Source organism: Ostrea edulis, chromosome 8, assembly GCF_947568905.1.
Source record: "Ostrea edulis chromosome 8, xbOstEdul1.1, whole genome shotgun sequence".
NCBI lineage: Eukaryota > Metazoa > Mollusca > Bivalvia > Ostreida > Ostreidae > Ostrea > Ostrea edulis.
Window position 1 is genome coordinate 3035648 of NC_079171.1, and position 22759 is coordinate 3058406.

A 22759-nucleotide genomic window follows, 5' to 3' on the forward strand; every position below is an offset into this window, starting at 1 on the left:
AGTAAGCGGCACTACGTCTTTTAAATAAGCGTTACTACGTCTTCAGTAAACGTCACTACGTCTTCAGTAAGCGTCACTACGTCTTCAGTAAGCATCACTACGTCTTCAGTAAGCGTCACTACGTCTTCAGTAAACGTCACTACGTCTTCAGTAAGTGTCACTACGTCTTCATTAAGCGTTACTACGGCTTCAGTAAGTGTCACTACGTCTTCATTAAGCGTCACTACGTCTTCAGTAAGCGTCACTACGTCTTCAGTAAGCGTTACTACGTCTTCAGTAAGCGTCACTACGTCTTCAGTAAGTGTCACTACGTCTTCAGTAAGTGTTACTACGTCTTCAGTAAGCGTCACTACGTCTTCAGTAAGCGTCACTACGTCTTCAGTAAGCGTCACTACGTCTTCATTAAGCATTACTACGGCTTCAGTAAGCGTCACTACGTCTTCAGTAAGCATCACTAAGTCTTCATTAAGCGTTACTACGGCTTCAGTAAGCGTCACTACGTCTTCAGTAAGCATCACTACGTCTTCAGTAAGCGTCACTACGTCTTCAGTAAGCGTCACTACGTCTTCAGCAAGTGTTACAGTCCCTGAAACGTTCTTATTTCCCACTTGAACGGTGAGCGAACGGTGAACGCATGGTGAGCGAATGGTGAACGCACGGTGAGCGAACGGTGAACGAACGCAGAGCGAACGGTGAACGAACGCAGCGCGAACGGTGAACGCAATTTGGTGAACGGTGAGCGAACGCAGAGCGCAAAGTGAACGGTGAACGAACGATGAGTGCACACTGAACGCAAAATGATCTATTTACCCGGAATGTTTCGAATTTTTCCCTGGGATTTTACTTATTTCATAATCAAGTAATAAAATTTGTGTACATGTATATTTCATCAATTATTAAAAAAAAAAAAATAAACCGGAATCGTGATACAGCATATTTTACAGTTCTGGATATATTCAATGCAATAAATTTTTGTTCAAGTACCGAGTATACATGTATATATTTCATGAAATTATCGCAAATTGTACATTAATACACGCAACAGTCATACACAAACAAAAGCAAATTTCGTATGTACATTGTGTATACCATTACATGTACATATACATTTAATGCATGGGTATAATATATATACAATACATGTGAAAAGGAAAACACTATAGTCTACATGTGTAGTGACATCCAGAATTTACAGGTGTTCATGTATGGCTTCAAACTTTACGAGCTCGATCGTTTGGAATACCTGTAATTAACAAATCCCCCCGAAAGGAGTCAAGATAGATGCAGTAAACAAACAATACGGACACTAAACCCTGTGTCAACACCTCAACACTTCTAACAGTATTAAATATTCCTACTTACATTATGTGTCATTCATTTGTCACAGCTACATCGACCCGAGGAAATAATCAGTGCAAAACTTTCTATTTTTATTATTGATGTGACCATAGATTGCAGTTAGATCGTGCAATGTTTGTATATATTCGATGTAGATAAAACTGTTTATTATACTGAACTACCCGTAGAATGTTTAAAGGCTAATGCAGAAACGTACCAGATAAACAATTACATCTTTGCATTAAGGACAAATGTTACAAAAGTTTCAAATTTGGCAAGAGTAGTAAATATCAGTTTATTGACAATGTCTTTCATAGATATAGGCGTAACAATAGCCATATCAGTTTGACCTTCTGACACGTACATACGGTACAATGTACATTATGTAGCATCGTTGGTTTGTTTTTATTTTTCAAAGTAGGGGGTGACTTGTTTAAAACTCTTGTCAAGCAATGCAAAATAATTATAATAATTTGTGGCCGAACTTGTAAATGCTAAATCGTGAACACGGGGGAAGAGGTTTTCATTACCTGAAACTGCCCTATTTTTTATACTTGGGTTAAATTCATAACGTTCTTGGCACATTGATTTTGACTATGGATAACCCCGTTTACCTGATCAAAATATAGGGCTCACGGTGGGTGTGACCGGTCTACAAGGTATGCTTACTCCTCCTAAACAACCGATCCCACCTCTGGTGTGTCCAGGGATCAGTGTTTGCCCAACTATCTATTTTGTATTGCTTATAGGAGTTATGAGATTGATCACTGTTCGTTATCTTCTCTGTGTAGAAATCTGAAATACATACTGAAATGTACAGTCTATAGTAATCAGAAATACATGCTGAAATGTACAGTCTATAGTAATCAGAAATACATGCTGAAATGTACAGTCTATAGTAATCAGAAATACATGCTGAAATGTACAGTTTATAGTAATCAGAAATACATGCTGAAATGTACAGTTTATAGTAATCAGAAATACATGCTGAAATGTACAGTTTATAGTAATCAGAAATACATGCTGAAATGTACAGTTTATAGTAATCACAAATACATGCTGAAATGTACAGTCTATAGTAATCAGAAATACATGCTGAAATGTACAGTCTATAGTAATCAGAAATACATGCTGAAATGTACAGTCTATAGTAATCAGAAATACATGCTGAAATGTACAGTCTATAGTAATCAGAAATACATTCTAAAATGTACAGTTTATAGTAATCAGAAATACATGCTGAAATGTACAGTTTATAGTAATCAGAAATACATGCTGAAATGTACAGTTTATAGTAATCAGAAATACATGCTGAAATGTACAGTCTATAGTAATCAGAAATACATGCTGAAATGTACAGTTTATAGTAATCAGAAATACATGCTGAAATGTACAGTCTATAGTAATCAGAAATACATGCTGAAATGTACAGTCTATAGTAATCAGAAATACATGCTGAAATGTACAGTCTATAGTAATCAGAAATACATGCTGAAATGTACAGTTTATAGTAATCAGAAATACATGCTGAAATGTACAGTTTATAGTAATCAGAAATACATGCTGAAATGTACAGTCTATAGTAATCAGAAATACATACTAAAATGTACAGTGTGTATTAAGTAAATCCAACATTTATTTTTGCAGTTTTCATTTCTTTACCCATGTCAGAATTTTTTTTAAATTTGTTCGTTTCTTGTGTCCAAGCTGAAATTTGGAATCAAAGTTCCTAAATTGGTTATTTCTAATGAAAATGTACAATTGTCACATGTTATGACATGTACTACACGAAATAGAATTAACATTTTGATATGAATACATTTACTACGATGTATATTAACGATATTTAGTGCAGCATTTCTTTGTCAAGTTTCAGTTAATCTTTCACGAAAATAAAGGCCGATTTTTGACTTTTCGTGGCTTTAGCTCTTTAAACCTTGAATAAATTTTGAAGCAACTAAAGAATCGGTTGCTCGGAAAATTTGCTGTGTTGCTTCGTATGCATTGAAACGAATACAGCTGAGGAAACCGATAGCTTAACCAAAAAAATTGCGGTGTCAATGTGGGCTCACCGAATTTTTAGTGAACGTACGTTGCCAATTTTTGTCTCTTTATCCTTTCGCACACGTGCTACCATTGGCGCCTTGCTTCACGGACGGGCCGAATTATCTATATTTTTCATTTGTGATGCTGGCCACTGAAGAAGATTGATTGATTGATTGATTTAATATTGTTTAACGTCTCGCTCGAGAATAGTTCACTCATATGGAGACGTCACCACTGCCGGTGAGGGGCTGCAAAATTTAGGTTTATGCTCGGCGCTTATGACCATTGAGGAAGGAGGGATCTTTATCGTGCCACACCTGCTGTGACACGGGGCCTCGGTTTTTGCGGTCTCGTCTGAAAGACCGCCCCATTTAGTCGCCTCTTACGACAAGCAAGGTGGTACTGAGGACCTATTCTAACCCGGATAAATATGAAAAATATCAAGCCAAACGGGGACCCTTGGAAACACCAGAGACGAAATCATGTGCCTAGGAGAAGTAAACATTCCATATATACCGGTCACACCCGCTGTGATCCCTCTTTATGTTCAGGTAAACGAAGTAATCTGTTGTTAAAATCTGTATGTAAAGAATTACTTAACAAGTAAGAAACACGTCAGAGAGCATTTGATCCAATGACATGTTGCTTTGACAAATCAGATCGTTATAACGACTCTATAATTTGCGAAATGTTGAATTTAAAGGAGACTGTTAAAACACGCGTAACATTAGCTTGTCGTAGCCTGTCTAGGTTTAAAACTTGATCGTAGGCAGAACATGCTCTCGCATTGTTTCAGTGGAGAGACATGAACACGATATGTACCGATGGTAAGCTGACGATGTAGACACTGACGTCATCACGTGTTGTTAATGTGATGGTTATATATTTATAGTAACAGTATTTTCCCTTTTCTATATTATCATTATTATTCTATTAGAGTTATTCCCCTTTGTATATTTTGCGGTTGACCGAGGCTAGTCATCAGTCCAGCTTATCATTCTTTCGGGGTCAGACGTTTTTATAAGGGACAGGGAAATTCGGCTTAAAATGGTAAATATCACACTCCCTCAACAGGGCTACAAATTAACATATGTCCGTCAGTCCGTGACTGGTTTAAAGTCTGGCGGACTGACTGACATTTGTTTTAGTCAGTCCGATGGGACTGGTTAGTTTTGTAAAGCATCATTTTGGAAAATATACTTACGAAATCTTATACACACATTTGGCATCTTCTGTAGATATCAAACAAATCTGGATTCGTAAATGTAAATCCCACATAAGTGTTACAATATTGTCTGAGGCATATTGAGTTTAATTTCATTCTAATAACATCAATGAAATATGTTTATAATTATTTCTGGAAAACTTGGTTGGAACTTGGTGGGACTGGTAAATTTTTCAGCGGACTGGTTGAAATTATACCACATCAGTCCGGCTGGACTGGTGACATAAAAAGTTAGCTTCAAGCCCTGCTAAACGTTTTGATGATAATGTTTCATTTACTTGTACTTTAATTGCTTGCTCTCTGAAATGCGTATCGTACAAACTCTTTGAATTCAGTGTTTATTGTGACCGTTTTGACAGTCGGATACATTACAATAGAGGTCAACTATAAGCTATTGAGTGATGATAGTTAAAACAACTGATAAGATATAAATGATATGATATATATTGTTTTTTCAGATATTTGAGATAAGATATGAAATGACAATTATTAATAATCATTATTTCGTTATGATTTAGAAATAAGAGAGAGAGAGAGAGAGAGAGAGAGAGAGAGAGAGAGAGAGAGACAGAGACAGAGAGACAGAGACAGAGACAGAGAGAGACAGACAGACAGAGACAGACAGACAGAGTGAGACAGATTGACAGAGAAGAAAGGCAGAGACAGAGAGACTGTCGGAGACAGGGAGACACACAGACAGACAGACCAAAAGGTCCAATTGGACCTCCCTGAGAGATATTGCACTCACTACTGTAAGTCACGTATTGTGTGCGAGACTTTATTTCCGTGAGATATTGACGAAACTTACTCTCTGTGAATCCTTGAAATCTAAAGGAAGAATGCTACACCAGAGAAATTTATTGTGGGTGAAAAGTGATATGTACAATAATATTTTGACACTATAAACAATTTCGTCAAAAAGGCATTTTAGTACAAAGTAATCTGGAAAAAAATATAACACTCCTGCTAGACTTAATTTCAGAAGACAACACGCTTACTTTCAGGGCTATTTCGTATTTTCAGTCGTATTCCAAAGGAAGTCAGCCATTATGACGATATGTAACATACCTCCTTAAATGCTATAAAAAGGCAATAAGGAATGCAACAGTGAATTATCACCTAGCTTTTCTTTAAATAAATGTTGTTCACTGTGCACTCTGGAATAAAAATACCCACACCTTCTACCGGGAGTAAAAATATTCACACCTTCTACCGGGAGTAAAAATATTCACATCTTCTACTGGGAGTAAAAATATTCACACCTTCTACCGGGAGTAAAAATATCCACACCTACCGGGAGTAAAAATATCCACACCTTCTACCGGAAGAAAAAATATTCACACCTTCTACCGCACTCTCTACCCAGAGTTATCGTTCCTTACACTCACTTAGGAACGACACTCTGGGTAGAGATTGCTTCTACTGGGAGTAAAAATATTCACACTTTCTACCAATGGGTTCTTTTTACCCGAAAAAGTTGGTATCACTGGCACATTTGCAATTTCTGAAAGAGTAGATATCCAATAACCGATGAATAGGTCTTGGTGTTCCAAGAATTTAAAACAAAAGTCAGGTATCTCTAAGGCAAGGGCAGGTCACTCTGATTTACTTATAGAATGTGTTGCGATGCCAGTATTTCTCTCTCTCAAAAATTGCAAAATTAGGTGTCTTTTACATTATTTAAGCTCTGAATTTTTACTTTATGATTTTTATGCTACTATGTTCAACCTGTGTACACATTAGGAACGATATTTGTATCATAAAATTTTAAACTTCACGACAACTTTATTTTCGCGTTGAGAGCATCTCGCATTATAATGAGGGAATAAATTTCTCGAGAAGAAAACGTGATTTATAAAACAACAAGTCTGTGTCTTTTTTTTAATACATGTATTGAACTCTGGATATAATGAACAATTTAGGTCGGTTCTCTGAATTGCATTATATCCGGAGTAGACTGTATGTGAGTACCCCCAAATAAATTTCAGATACAAATAGTGCTGAATTCGATTTCCTCTTGGAACAGATATCTTCTTAAATATAACTCCATTGGCATTTTTGGAAAAATTCATCATTTGCTTGGGAACCTTACATCATCTGCATGAATGTTTGTTTGAGGGAAGGGGGGAAATCACTGTTGGATCAAGCCGCAGTCTTCTCGGCTTGGATTTCTCGGAAAAAATTTAACTCAACTTCGAGTTTTCATTTATTTGAGCAATGAAGTCCAAGTTTCCACTTCAGTTTCTTTTGAGAAATCGAAACCAGGAGGACCTAACCTTTTGGCGCGAGAAGCTGGTGACGTAATACGATCCGATACACATATGTTTAAGTGGTCCTGTTCTTATTCACACGTTGAAATTCGATGCACAATCAAGATTTTGTTTCCTCCAAATACTATTGAAAGACAAATTGAAATAAAACGCTTTGTTGAGTTTTTTCCTTGTTTTTTATTTCCTTATATGCATTCACATCTATCACAGCCTTTGTTGTCTTTCTTGAAACCATTCGGACAGCTGAGGACGCAGAACATGGCTGGACATCCGGCGGAAGTAGACGCACTAGCTGGGGGAGGTGTCACTAAGCCAAAAACAAATATACTGTTAAGGCAGGTACATGTCAACATATTCAACTTAGAAGTGCGAACATATAGAAGGGGTTTGGGTACATCCCTGACCCCTAGCTGATCCCGTGAGAATCCAGCTTAACATAGGTCCTAGGTAACCTTGATTGTCGTGAGAGACGATGAAATGAACGGTCCGTCGGATGAAATTGCAAAAACCGAGGTTCCGTGTCACAGCAGCTATGGCACAATAAAGATCCCTCCCACCTCAAAGGTCGTAAGCGCAGAGTATAAGCCTAATTTTTTGAAGCCCTTCACCGGTAATGGTGAGGTCTCCATTATGAGTGAAAAATTATCGAGCGAGGCCTTAAACAATATACAACCAAACAAAGCTAGCGGGTCTACATAGTGAAAACCATTGGATGAAACATCTACACCCCCGAAATATCCTACATTCACAGTGCTCCCTCGATATAATGCCCCCGTTGTAATGCCACCCCACCCCCCCCCCCCCCCCCACCACCCCCCCCCCCCCCCACCCCATCCCCCGTTTATTGCGCGAAATCCAAAAGAACAGATTCCTCCCCATGTTAACTCCCCCGTTATAATGCCAACCCCGCATAATGCCATATGCCACTGATTTTCACAAACAAATGATCAAATTGTATAGGGTTTACCCTAGATAATAATGCCAATTACTTAACACCCATCAATAATCACATCTGTACTGTGAGAGAGGCGCGGTGACGTATGACAGTCTGGACAAGGTAGTCAGGTTAATTACAAATAATTGCTGAATTAAACTCAAGATTAGCTAATTGTCTATACAGATTGGACCCAAATAAATCTACAGAATTGCATTTCTATTGACTGCTCAGTAAATCGTTTGTAACGGTGAATTCGTTATATTGCCACCCCCGCTTTATTGCCAAAATTGATCTTGAACAAAAGTTGGCAAGATATCGAGGGAGCACGGTATTTCCATAAATTTTGGAAACACAATGACCTTACCATTGACAAACTATATATACATAGTAGATATGTGTACTTTTAATAATACATGTAATTACGTCAGTCTGTATCAGACGCACAGACATTGTAAATAGAGTTAGATAGAAGGCTGATACAGGCTGCAAACCTGCTGCCTAATCCATTTATGTTTCATACATAATAAAATATTGTTTAAATTAGATAGAGTTAGACTACTAACAAATACACGGGGATATTGTAAATAGAGTTACACTACTAACACACGGAGACATTGTAAATAGAGTTACACTACTAACACACGGGGACATTGTAAATAGAGTTAGAGTACTAACACACGGGGACATTGTAAATAGAGTTACACTACTAACACACGGAGACATTGTAAATAGAGTTACACTACTAACACACGGGGACATTGTAAATAGAGTTACACTACTAACACACGGGAACATTGTAAATAGAGTTACACTACTAACACACGGAGACATTGTAAATAGAGTTACACTACTAACACACGGAGACATTGTAAATAGAGTTACACTACTAACACACGGAGACATTGTAAATAGAGTTACACTACTAACACACGGAGACATTGTAAATAGAGTTAAACTACTAACACACGGAGACATTGTAAATAGAGTTAGAGTACTAACACACGGATATATTGTAAATAGAGTTACACTACTAACACACGGGGACATTGTAAATAGAGTTAGAGTACTAACACACGGGGATATTGTAAATAGAGTTACACTACTAACACACGGAGACATTGTAAATAGAGTTAGAGTACTAACACACGGGGACATTGTAAATAGAGTTACACTACTAACACACGGAGACATTGTAAATAGAGTTACACTACTAACACGTGGAGACATTGTAAATAGAGTTACACTACTAACACACGGAGACATTGTAAATAGAGTTAAACTACTAACACACGGAGACATTGTAAATAGAGTTACACTACTAACACACGGAGACATTGTAAATAGAGTTACACTACTAACACACGGAGACATTGTAAATAGAGTTAGAGTACTAACACACGGATATATTGTAAATAGAGTTACACTACTAACACACGGGGACATTGTAAATAGAGTTACACTACTAACACACGGAGACATTGTAAATAGAGTTACACTACTAACACACGGAGACATTGTAAATAGAGTTACACTACTAACACACGGAGACATTGTAAATAGAGTTACACTACTAACACACGGGGACATTGTAAATAGAGTTACACTACTAACACACGGGAACATTGTAAATAGAGTTACACTACTAACACACGGAGACATTGTAAATAGAGTTACACTACTAACACACGGGAACATTGTAAATAGAGTTACACTACTAACACACGGAGACATTGTAAATAGAGTTACACTACTAACACACGGAGACATTGTAAATAGAGTTACACTACTAACAAATACGTACTGCCACAAAGCTTGTAGTCACAAATGGGACAAAAGGTCACGGGGTCAAAGTTCCCACAGGGTCCTGGACAGTTGCTTGGAAACGGAGGACAGCCTGCAAAACATAGCTATTATCATTTTCAAATAACAAATCTTATGCGTAAATTTGAGTGTCAGGAATATTTTCCTTGAACAAAATGTATATCTGACATAGGGGTACATAGGACGCACTGATCAATATTTTGTTCGATGTTAAAAACCAGACTAAATCTTTGTCAGTATAATAAACTATGAAAAATTATACGATTGAAATTTTTTAGACACATTATATACAGGTATTAAATGAAAACTGGTCTACTCAATGTAAGGAGAAACGATGATTTTCGACTACATATTCTTGAAGGAATAACGTTTATAGTGGATGTGCGCAAGCGCGTGATAGAAATGTTAGAAACACCATGTGAAATGAGAATTTCGTCGACCGTGTGTAGTCGTACTGAATGTAGTCGTACCGTGTGTTGTCGTACTGAATGTAGTCGTACTGAATGTAGTCGTACCGTGTGTAGTCGTACTGAATGTAGTCGTACTGAATGTAGTCGTACTGTGTGTAGTCGTACTGAATGTAGTCGTACCGTGTGTAGTCGTACTGAATGTAGTCGTACTGTGTGTAGTCGTACTGAATGTAGTCGTACTGAATGTAGTCGTACCGTGTGTAGTCGTACTGAATGTAGTCGTACTGAATGTAGTCGTACTGAATGTAGTCGTACTGAATGTAGTCGTACCGTGTGTAGTCGTACTGAATGGGAATTTCATGTTGATCTTGAAATTTAACTCCCTTCAATTGCTCACAGTGGTTTTCTCTATCCTGTTTCCGCCTGAGTGTCTTTTATCGCTGAATGTAACCCGCTAATATCTTGTAGGCCATTCACGCTTTCATGTCGCCGTGCATTTGTTGACTTTCGAGATTCCACGTGCAGTGTCACGTGATTCTAAATATTTCGAGATAGGACGTTCACTGTCCGACTCGGAGAATACATATTTATATAGGAAATTAGCTTCATTACTTTTTAATCCGATTGAGTTATGATGCATAATTTACATAAATTTATAACTGATATAACTTGATGTAAAACACACGTTTTTATTCCTACGATAGTATCCAAAAATCACGGCACATACAGCTTTAAGTGTTTTTTCCACAAACACAGCGAAAGATGTTGTCACAAGTCGCGGTTATAGCACTCAGTAATGTCTGTACTGATTCAACCGGAGAGTTCTTCATACAACTGTACAGATATCACAAGGGAGCTCTCGTTACAATCGAGATATCATAGGGGAGCTCTCGTTACAATCGAGATATCAGAGGGGAGCTCTTGTTACAATCGAGATATAAGAGGGGAGCTCTCGTTACAATCGAGATATTATAGGGGAGCTCTCGTTACAATCGAGATATCAGAGGGGAGCTCTCGTTACAATCGAGATATCAGAGGGGGTTCTCGTTACAATGGAGATATCATAATGGAGCTATCGTCATAATCGAGATATCAGAGGGGAGCAATCAATACAGCCGAGATATCTTAGGGAAACTCTCGTTACAATCGGTATAGTGTATGAGAAATGTCGTCAGATTACATTTTGTTGTTATTTACTGTCGTGGTGACCTTTGTTGTTGGTGTGGGTGTTGTTGCGGTTGTTGTTGTGGTTGTTGTTGTGGGTGTTGTTGCGGTTGTTGTTGTTGTTGTGGTTGTTGTTGCGGTTGTTGTTGTTGTTGTGGGTGTAGCTGTTGTTGTTGTTGGTGTTGTTGCGGTTGTTGTTGTGGGTGTAGCTGTTGTTTTGGTTGTTGTTGTTGTTTTGGTTGTTGTTGTTGTGGGTGTTGTTGCGGTTGTTGTTTTTGTTGTGGTTGTTGTTGTTGGTGTTGTTGTTGTTGTTGTTTTGGTTGTTGTTGTTGTTGTTGTTGTGGGTGTTGTTGCGGTTGTTGTTGTTGTTGTGGTTGTTGTTGCGGTTGTTGTTGTTGTTGTGGGTGTAGCTGTTGTTGTTGTTGGTGTTGTTGCGGTTGTTGTTGTTGTTGTTGTGGGTGTAGCTGTTGTTGTTTTGGTTGTTGTTTTGGTTGTTGTTGTTGTTGTTTTGGTTGTTGTTGTTGTTGTTGTGGGTGTTGTTGCGGTTGTTGTTTTTGTTGTGGTTGTTGTTGTTGTTGTTTTGTTGTTTTGGTTGTTGTTGTTGTTGTTGTGGGTGTTGTTGCGGTTGTTGTTTTTGTTGTGGCTGTTGGTGCGGTTGTTGTTGTTGGTGTTGTTGTTGTTGTTATGGTTGGTGTTGTGGGTGTTGTTGCGGTTGTTGTTTTTGTTGTGGTTGTTGGTGCGGTTGTTGTTGTTGGTGTTGTTGTTGTTGTTATGGTTGGTGTTGTGGGTGTTGTTGCGGTTGTTGTTGTTGTGGGTGTAGCTGTTGTTGTTGTGATTCTTGTTGTGGGTGTAGTTGTTGTTGTGGTAGTTGTTGTGGGTGTAATTGAGGACAGTGATGGCGGCAGTGATACAATATTATAATTTTGTTGTTATTTACCTGTCGTGGTGGCCTTTGTTGTGGTTGTGGTTGTGGGTGTAGTTGAGGATAGTGATGGTGGCAATGTTATTTTCTGGGTAGTTGCTAGCGATGGCGGCAATGTGATCTTTGGCGGTTGTTTTGTGGTTATCGTTGGTTTCTTGGTTGGCGTTGTTGCTGAGGTAGTATTCGGAGCTGCCGTACTTGTTGTTGGAGTTGTCGTTGTTGTCGGAGTCGTTGTTGTTGTCGGGGTCGTTGTTGTTGTCGGTGTCGTTGTTGTTGTCGGGGTCGTTGTTGTCGTCGGAGTTGTCGTAGTTGTCGGGGTCGTTGTTGTTGTCGGTGTCGTCGTTGTTGTTGTCGGAGTCGTTGTTGTTGTTGGAGTCGTTGTTGTTGTTGTTGGAGTCGTTGTTGTTGTTGGAGTCGTTGTTGTTGTTGGAGTGGTTGTTGTTGTTGGAGTCGTTGTTGTTGTCGGAGTCGTTGTCGTTGTTGGAGCAGATGTTGACGTTGTTGGTGAAGGTGAAGTTGTTGTTGGAGTTGCTGTGGACGGAGTTGTAGGTTTGCTAGTTGTTGTTGGTGTTGTCGTTGCTTTAGTAGTTGTTGTCGTCGGTGTTGTCGTCGTCGTCGGTGTTGTCGTCGTCGTCGGTGTTGTCGTCGTTGTTGGTGTTGTCGTTGGTGTTGTCGTTGGTGTTGTTGTCGTTGTCGTTGGTGTTGTCGTCGTTGTTGGTGTTGTCGTTGGTGTTGTTGTCGTTGTCGTCGGAGTTGTCGTCGTCGTCGGAGTTGTCGTCGTTGTTGGTGTTGTTGTTGTTGTCGGTGTTGTCGTCGTTGTTGGTGTTGTTGTTGTTGTCGGTGTTGTCGTCGTTGATGGTGTTGTTGTTGTTGGCGTTGTGATAGGGTTTCCTGAATTAGAAACAGGAAGATGAAAATGAATGATGACACGCTGTTAACACTTGAGCGATATGGAAGTGAATTATTCAAAGGAATTTTATATAAACTGTACATTAAGGATAACCGCCAGTCCGTCTTCATGTCGCAAACTAAGTCATAAATCAAAATGACGAATAACTTTGCGTAATAGAGACGCAACCAGAAATATGTAACCAGTCTATGAAGGTGCTTGAGTTCTGACAGGTTTTCGAACAACTCTGTTTTTGGTCATGATGGATAACAACGCTTTCAAGTGGTTTCTCTTAAAATCATAACTACGATATGATCTTGTAATACCGTTGAGTAAAACAATAAAACAGTAAACAAGTGACGTCATAAGAATAGAAAAATAAACAGCGCAAAGCATCCTTGTAGAAAATGTACTCATCACCTTGCGGTATCGACGTCACAATCTAGAGTGGCCAGCACAATTGTATGCATTGACGTCATAGTCAAGAGCACTTGGTACAAGTGTATATACAAAGTGTCAAACTCCCCGTCGAGGCCCCATTACGTCACCTACGAATAGACCTCTCCTATGTGACGCAGCACAATATACAGATTTGTATATTGTGAGTCCGCTATTATCACGCGGGCAAATAACACTAAAGAAGTACGGTAGTTCGCAGTTAAAAGTTTGAAGACATTGATATTAAGAGCATTAATATAAAAGTATGGATTTTATTTTAAACATAAAATGATCAAAAGATCATTAAAAAGTAGGGAGACTCTGTTCAAATTACTGTGTAAAGTAATGAACTTGATGTTTACGTTCTTGTTTTGAAAGTTGTATACGTTTGACGTTATGTTTTTTCGTCATTCTACAGTGACGTCACAGTATACGCGGCCTAAGAAATCGCTATCCCGTAATGCCTAAGTGGAAGAGTTTGGTTTGTGAGCAAACGAACTCTGGTGGAAGTTTGTACAAAGTGTATCAACTTCACTATCAAAAGAGGTTGCATTCGGATCACACTCGTCCCTTTTCGTAACCGGTTACGGAAATATCCGAGTAGTTACGATGGGAACGAATTGTACCATTATATTGCTGATGTCACAGTCAAGAGCTTAATGTATGTATTGACGTCACGTGACAGTCAAAAGTGCCTTGTACAATTGTATGTATTGACGTCACAGTCAAAAACACCTCGTACAAAATTAGATCTCCAGGATGTACAAGGATTTAACGCGCCACGCGCTGTGAGGTCTGAGACTGAAGGGTGTGTACAGTCTGGGTAAATCTATGTCCATCCTTGACCTAGATAGCTAATTATCTTCTAAGTAATCAAATTATATTACATGTAATCCTTGTGTAACTGAAATAAGAACATTCATAGAAGACATGTTAAAAATAGTTTACATGCCGGGGTTAAGTAACGTGAAATCACTATACAATACGTTAAAGGGAACAAAATGTCTTTCTTTTTTTCTTTCCGTGTGAAGAGACAATGCATTGTGATTTGGGCTGTGCGGTGCACCGAAAATTTCGGTGCACCCGATTCATACCATTCGATTCGATGTACCGATTACAAATTCCGGATTTCGGTTCGGTTCGGTTTAGATTTTACTTACACCAAAACAACAAATATGGCGTCCGAGTGATGTTGAAAACATGTGGTTTTTTATGCAACGGAGATTTAAATCACTACTGTGTTAAGAGTTAGCATTTTCACCACTCAGATACCAACAGAATATGGTCCGTAAGATCATTGCAGTTTATCTTTACATGACATATAGCATTTCTGTCAGTGGTGGAGTGAAATTAACATCGTAGGTAATGACACAGATTTGACAGTTAACATGAGAGAAGTAAATCAATAAAGGAGAGATTTTCAAAGACTCTCAATTGATAGAATTGTTGAATTTTTGCATATCAATGAAAACAATATCATATACATTTTAGATTCACTATAAATTTGTTTAATAATCCAAAACTTATGCAGCACATTAATATAACAAATTTTGATAGACTGTCAGTGTTTTCTTTTTTCTATCAAAGTTATAAAATGCCATTATGAATAGATATGATGTTTACAACTGACAACATATAGTTATATAACTTGAATTAAATTAAATCAAATATGCTACTCATTAAAATTGTTAATTTTTGTGGTGTCATTAGATAAATTGGACCTAACATGAACCGAATCGAAAATAATCGAACCGTGCTGTTCTGAATCGAAACCGAACCGAATCGAGTTAACCCTGAATCGTCCCAGCTCTAATTGTGATGTCATGTTATCTACCTTCAGGGGTCAGCGAGCTGTACGGAAATTTACATCCGCCTTGTTAACCAATCAAAACTCGAATTACAATCTATATAAGAAGATTTATAAAAGAAAAAAATCTCTCTCTGTGACCTTCAATTCGACTTTTAGATATATCGATGACGTTTTGTCTATTAACAATGATAGCTTTCATTCATATGTCGATTTGATATATCCCTGTGAGCTGGAAATAAAGGACACCACAGAGTCGTCCACTTCTGCTTCATACTTAGATATTTTATTGAAAGTAGACATTAACGGCAAACTAACAACTCAACTGTATGACAAACGGGATGATTTCAGCTTCTCCATCGTCAACTTCCCACATTTATGTAGCAATATTCCATTATCACCTGCATATGGTGTTTATATATCTCAACTGATTCGATATGCAAGAGCTTGTTCTGGGTATAGTCAGTTTTTAAATCGAGGTAAGCTACTGACAAACAAGTTGATGGTACAGGGATTTCAACAGTCTCGATTGAAGTCAGCATTTCGCAAATTCTATGGTTGCTATAACGATCTAGTTCGTCAATACAATCTCGCATTGGGTCAAATGCTGTCTGACGTGTTTCATACCGATTGTTAAGCCGTTCTTGGCACACTGATTTTGACTGCGGATAACTCCGTTTACCTGATCAGGATATGGGGCTCACGGCGGGTGTGACCGGTCAACAGGGGATGCTTACTCCTCCTAGGCACCTGATCCCACCTCTGGTGTGTCCAGGGGTCCGTGTTTGCCCAACTATCTATTTTGTATTGCTTGTAGGAGTTATGAGATTGATCACTGTTCGTTATCTTCACCTTGCATATAGGAAATAAGTATGTGTATCGACGTCACAGTCCAGAGTAGCCGCTACACATGCACGAATATATCATATACCAATTGAACAGCATGTGAATTTATTACGTCCATTGCATTATACGTACCGTTTGAGTCGCACGTGCATTTATTACAACCGTCCACAGGGTCTGTATAATGACATCGCATTGGACACTTCATAAACTCCGCGAACGTCAGGCAATTTGTCTCCGCGCCGTGGTTCATAACTGTCAATTAATCAAAGAATAAGAACAGTCACCTCATGAGTAAACATCAGGGAGTGGGTCAGCTTCACTTGAGGATGTAACAAAATACGTGTATATATACATTGCATTTTATAAAATACTTTAGAATGTGTTTTATGGCGTAAAGTGGGCGTTACGGTGCATACTTTGCAATGTCATGAGAAATGTCATGGGGAAAAACACTACGTTACTACTTACATCCGTTGCCATTCATTGATCCGGGTCCGCCGGACCCACAATAAGGACACCCGTCCTTGTCATACTGGATCATAAAGCCTGGGCAATTAGGTGCGGAGTCCCTGCATTCTGGTAAAATCAAGTTTATTGTAGATAGAATAACCCTATTTCAAAGTGGCGGATCTAAAATATCGATCACACATACTACCTTTAGTGAGGGGTCTAAAATGTTGATCACACGTACTAACTTTAGTGGCGGATCTAAGATATTGATCACACGTATTAACTTACAAATGTAAGTGGGGGATCTAGAATATTGATCACACACACTAACTTCAGTGGCGGATCTAAAATACTGATCACACATACTAACTTCAGTGACGGATCTAGAATATTGATCACACACTGACTTTAGAGGCGGATCTAAAATACTGATCACACATACTAACTTTAGTGGCGGATCTAGAATATTGATCACACACACTGACTTTAGAGGCGGATCTAAAATACTGATCACACATACTAACTTCAGTGGCGGATCTAAAATACTGATCACACACACTGACTTTAGAGGTGGATCTAAAATATTGATCACACATACTAACTTCAGTGGCGGATCTAGAATATTGATCACACACACTGACTTTAGAGGCGGATCTAAAATATTGATCACACATACTAACTTTACTGGCGGATCTAACATACTAACTTTGCTGCCCTTTAACTGTGTTGGTGAAAGGCGCGAGTGTTGTTGTAGGCTGGTTAGTGTTACTGCCACCACCTAAAACAAAAACGGAAGTCAAAACCTTAATGCCTAAATCACTAAAACCACAACCGGAAGTCGTAAACTCAATACATAAATCACTTAACTCACAACCGGAAGTCATAACCTCGGGTACAACCGATCGACATGGGAAGACGTCACTCGACACCATGTATAGCATCAACGTTAAAACCATTTACCTCACATACGAGAAGAAAACAATGGAACAGACTTTGCCTATGCCCGGAAATGACGTTACTCACTTCCACACACGAAACATCCAGTGCCAAAGTCGTATCTCATGTTGAAGCACATAAAGCTGACAGGAGCGCATCTTCTGTTCCGGTGAATAGTGTAACCTGTAGTATAAAAATGTAACTATTGAGCCACCGCGACCCCAAGAGTTTAAAAAATGTAATCATTGAGCCACCGCGACCCCAAGAGTTTAAAAAATGTAATCATTGAGCCACCGCGACCCCAGGAGTTTAAAAAATGTAATCATTGAGCTACCGCGACCCCAAGAGTTTAAAAAATGTAATCATTGAGCTACCGCGACCCCAAGAGTTTAAAAAATGTAATCATTGAGCTACCGCGACCCCAAGAGTTTAAAAAATGTAATCATTGAGCCACCGCGACCCCAAGAGTTTAAAAAATGTAATCATTGAGCCACCGCGACCACAAGAGTTTAAAAAATGTAATCATTGAGCCACCGCGACCAAAAGAGTTTAAAAAATGTAATCATTGAGCCACCGCGACCCCAAGAGTTTAAAAAATGTAATCATTGAGCCACCGCGACCCCAGGAGTTTAAAAAATGTAATCATTGAGCCACCGCGACCCCAAGAGTTTAAAAAATGTAATCATTGAGCCACCGCGACCCCAAGAGTTTAAAAAATGTAATCATTGAGCCACCGCGACCCCAAGAGTTTAAAAAATGTAATCATTGAGCCACCGCGACCCCAAGAGTTTAAAAAATGTAATCATTGAGCCACCGCGACCCCAAGAGTTTAAAAAATGTAATCATTGAGCCACCGCGACCCCAAGAGTTTAAAAAATGTAATCATTGAGCCACCGCGACCCCAAGAGTTTAAAAAATGTAATCATTGAGCCACCGCGACCACAAGAGTTTAAAAAATGTAATCATTGAGATACCGCGACCACAAGAGTTTAAAAAATGTAATCATTGAGCCACCGCGACCCCAAGAGTTTAAAAAATGTAATCATTGAGCCACCGCGACCCCAAGAGTTTAAAAAATGTAATCATTGAGCCACCGCGACCCCAAGAGTTTAAAAAATGTAATCATTGAGCCACCGCGACCCCAAGAGTTTAAAAAATGTAATCATTGAGCCACCGCGACCCCAAGAGTTTAAAAAATGTAATCATTGAGCCACCGCGACCCCAAGAGTTTAAAAAATGTAATCATTGAGCCACCGCGACCACAAGAGTTTAAAAAATGTAATCATTGAGATACCGCGACCACAAGAGTTTAAAAAATGTAATCATTGAGCCACCGCGACCCCAAGAGTTTAAAAAATGTAATCATTGAGCCACCGCGACCCCAAGAGTTTAAAAAATGTAATCATTGAGCCACCGCGACCCCAAGAGTTTAAAAAATGTAATCATTGAGCCACCGCGACCCCAAGAGTTTAAAAAATGTAATCATTGAGCTACCGCGACCCCAAGAGTTTAAAAAATGTAATCATTGAGCCACCGCGACCCCAAGAGTTTAAAAAATGTATTCATTGAGCCACCGCGACCACAAGAGTTTAAAAAATGTAATCATTGAGCCACCGCGACCACAAGAGTTTAAAAAATGTAATCATTGAGATACCGCGACCACAAGAGTTTAAAAAATGTAATCATTGAGCCACCGCGACCCCAAGAGTTTAAAAAATGTAATCATTGAGCCACCGCGACCCCAAGAGTTTAAAAAATGTAATCATTGAGCCACCGCGACCCCAAGAGTTTAAAAAATGTAATCATTGAGCCACCGCGACCACAAGAGTTTAAAAAATGTAATCATTGAGCTACCGCGACCCCAAGAGTTTAAAAAATGTAACCATTGAGCCACCGCGACCCCAAGAGTTTAAAAAATGTAATCATTGAGCCACCGCGACCACAAGAGTTTAAAAAATGTAATCATTGAGCTACCGCGACCCCAAGAGTTTAAAAAATGTAACCATTGAGCCACCGCGACCCAAATTGCTTAGAAAATGTAACCATTTGTTTGTTTTATGTCACTCATATTGAGACGTCGCCAGCTTTAGGCGAAGCACCAAAAATAGACCTATGCCTAGCGCTTGCGGCCGTAACAGCGAGGATTCTTTACCATGTCCACGTCTGCTGCAACACGGGACCTCCGTTTTTAAGGTTATATCCGAAAGACCCGTGATCCTCACTTCTAAATGCCGAGCTCTGGGCAAAGGAGCAACCACTGTCTTACATGTACGTTAATGCGGCCACGACACGAACAGGGTTCGAATGCACTTTCTCCTTGTTACGAAGCGAACGCTCTACTACTGAGCTACCGTGACCATTGGCTACATTGGCAGATTCTAAAATCCAATATTATGATGGAATATCATAGATTTTGCAATTCTAATGAATTCAACATCTGCCTGTTCCTGTTTGGTATGCAACGCTTTATCTGAATGGATTGGACAGTTACACCTTTCTCGTAAAATCCCTGCACTGGTCATTTCCCGCCGATTTAAGGATCCGAATTCAAAGGTCCTTAGAACCCAATCCCCGAGATATGGGTTAGAATAGGTCCTCAGTATTCCCTTGCCTGTCGTAAGATGCAATTAAATGGGGGCGATTCTTCGGATGAGACCGCAAAAACCGAGGTCTTGTGTCACAACAGGTGTGGCACGATAAAGATCTCTCCCTGCTCAAAGGCCGTAAACGCCGAGCATAGGCCTATTTGTAGCCCTTCAACGGCAATGGTGACGTCTCCATATGAGTGAAAAAATCTTGAGTGGGACGTTAAACAACACACAACCAACCACTGATTTTGATCAACTCAATATAACGGAGCACTGCATTCCAAATTTCCCTATCTTTTTTCTAGCACTATTTGTTGAGGGTTCAGGATGTTGCTGATGCTGGGTTGTTTTTTTTTCGTTTTACTTATCTTTCCATTTATTGAGTGTTTTTTTTGTTTTTTTTTTTTAATTTTTATTCTTTGTTGTTGTTGGTTTTATTTTTTTTGTTATTTTTTTTTGTTATTGTTGTTGTTTTGTTGCTTTTGTTGTTGTTGTTGTTTTAGTTGCGAATTTTCTTCTATCATTTTTAACTTGAGGTTAAAGCATTCTTGTTATAGACATCGGGATCATTGGATTGGTGTTTGTTAGAGATATCTGGGGCCCGTTTCACAAAACAACTTACGGCAAGTCTTAAATTGTATTACACAGTTATTACTTTAAGTGAATAAAGTAAAACTTTTCCGAGGCTTAATTTCCAACATTTTAAAGAAATATTTTGCATTTGGAGTGAATGACCTTACAATAAACCTGAAAATTCCAGTATGTAAAGTTTGTCGTAAGTCGTAAGTTCTTTTGTAAAACGCGCCCCCAGGATCATTGGATTGACCCAGTGATTATTATAGACATCGGGACCATTGGATTGGTGTTTGCATCAGACGTTCAACAAACATAATGGTGAAGCGGACTGTATAAGAGGGGATTTATACTCCCTTGTTACATATAGTAGAGAGCTAGCTGTTCTGATGAAGTGGTACACTCCCTTGTTACATATAGTAGAGAGCTAGCTGTTCTAATGAAGTGGTACACTCCCTTGTTACATATAGTAGAGAGCTAGCTGTTCTAATGAAGTGGTACACTCCCTTGTTACATATAGTAGAGAGCTAGCTGTTCTAATGAAGTGGTACACTCCCTTGTTACATATAGTAGAGAGCTAGCTGTTCTGATGAAGTGGTACACTCCCTTGTTACATATAGTAGAGAGCTAGCTTTTCTGATGAAGTGGTACACTCCCTTGTTACATATAGTAGAGAGCTAGCTGTTCTAATGAAGTGGTAGTAGAGAGCTAGCTGTTCTGATGAAGTGGTACACTCCCTTGTTACATATAGTAGAGAGCTAGCTGTTCTAATGAAGTGGTACACTCCCTTGTTACATATAGTAGAGAGCTAGCTGTTCTAATGAAGTGGTACACTCCCTTGTTACATATAGTAGAGAGCTAGCTGTTCTGATGAAGTGGTACACTCCCTTGTTACATATAGTAGAGAGCTAGCTGTTCTGATGAAGTGGTACACTCCCTTGTTACATATAGTAGAGAGCTAGCTGTTCTGACGAAGTGGTACACTCCCTTGTTACATATAGTAGAGAGCTAGCTGTTCTAATGAAGTGGTAGTATAGAGCCAGCTGTTCTGATGAAGTGGTACACTCCCTTGTTACATATAGTAGAGAGCTAGCTGTTCTAATGAAGTGGTAGTAGAGAGCTAGCTTTTCTGATGAAGTGGTACACTCTCTTGTTACATATAGTAGAGAGCTAGCTGTTCTAATGAAGTGGTATACTCCCCTGTTACATATAGTAGAGAGCTAGCTGTTCTGATGAAGTGGTACAGTCTCGGACGTGGATTCGTGGTTGTTGTTGGAAACGGCGGATGCCGTTACTGAGCAGGTGCCAAACACTCAGACAGGACTAACGCTAAGCTTCGGGACGAAGCTTCCCCGAGTTAGGGGGAGGGGGAAGTGTAGTGGACAGTATAAGAGGAAATTTAAGCAACGGCAAGCGTGATTAGCACTTGGCTGGCTGACCGCCATACATGTACGTTACAATGGTATCCACGCAAGATTCACACTAACAAATTTACATTTCCAATGTTTTGTCGCTGACATCTTTACAAATTCTAATGATAGACACTCTTATTTACAGAATTACTGTACTTACTTAGGTACACACACTCATTTACAGAGTTACTGTACTTACTTAGGTACATACACTTATTTACAGAGTTACTGTACTTACTTAGGCACATACACTTATTTACAGAGTTACTGTACTCACTTAGGTACATACACTTATTTACAGAGTTACTGTACTTACTTAGGTGCATACACTTATTTACAGAGTTACTGTACTTACTTAAAATAACTAATAATCTATCGCGACGCAGGGTGACATGTAGTGATATCGTGACTCACTCGGGAATTTCCGTGAATTAAGACTCACTCGGGAATTTCGGCAAAAAAAGATTCACTAGGGATCTCCCGTTAAAGGAAAGATAGTTATAAGGAAGTTGAACACTGCGCGAACGAAGATTCACTTAAATTAGAGAGAACAGTCAGTTTGTCACAGGATTACCCACAGTAGACAGGTCAACGACGTCACGAACAGGTAAATAGAATTACTTATAGACATAACCCACAGTAGACAGGTCAACGACGCCACGAACAGGTAAATAGAATTACTTATAG

The 22759-nt window shown here is 39.1% G+C and overlaps 1 protein-coding gene across 1 annotated transcript; it reads right to left on the reverse strand.

The window, feature by feature from the left end:
- Window positions 1-6566: 6566 nt before the first annotated feature.
- Window positions 6567-17495, reverse strand: LOC125662170 (integumentary mucin C.1-like). Its single transcript, XM_056146815.1, has 7 exons — window positions 17435-17495; window positions 17270-17341; window positions 16582-16689; window positions 16246-16365; window positions 12149-13024; window positions 9618-9710; window positions 6567-7186 (listed from the first exon to the last, which is right to left on the reverse strand). Exons 1-7 carry the CDS (start codon window positions 17493-17495, stop codon window positions 7065-7067), a joined length of 1452 nt encoding a protein of 483 aa, XP_056002790.1. The 3' UTR covers window positions 6567-7064.
- Window positions 17496-22759: the final 5264 nt, after the last annotated feature.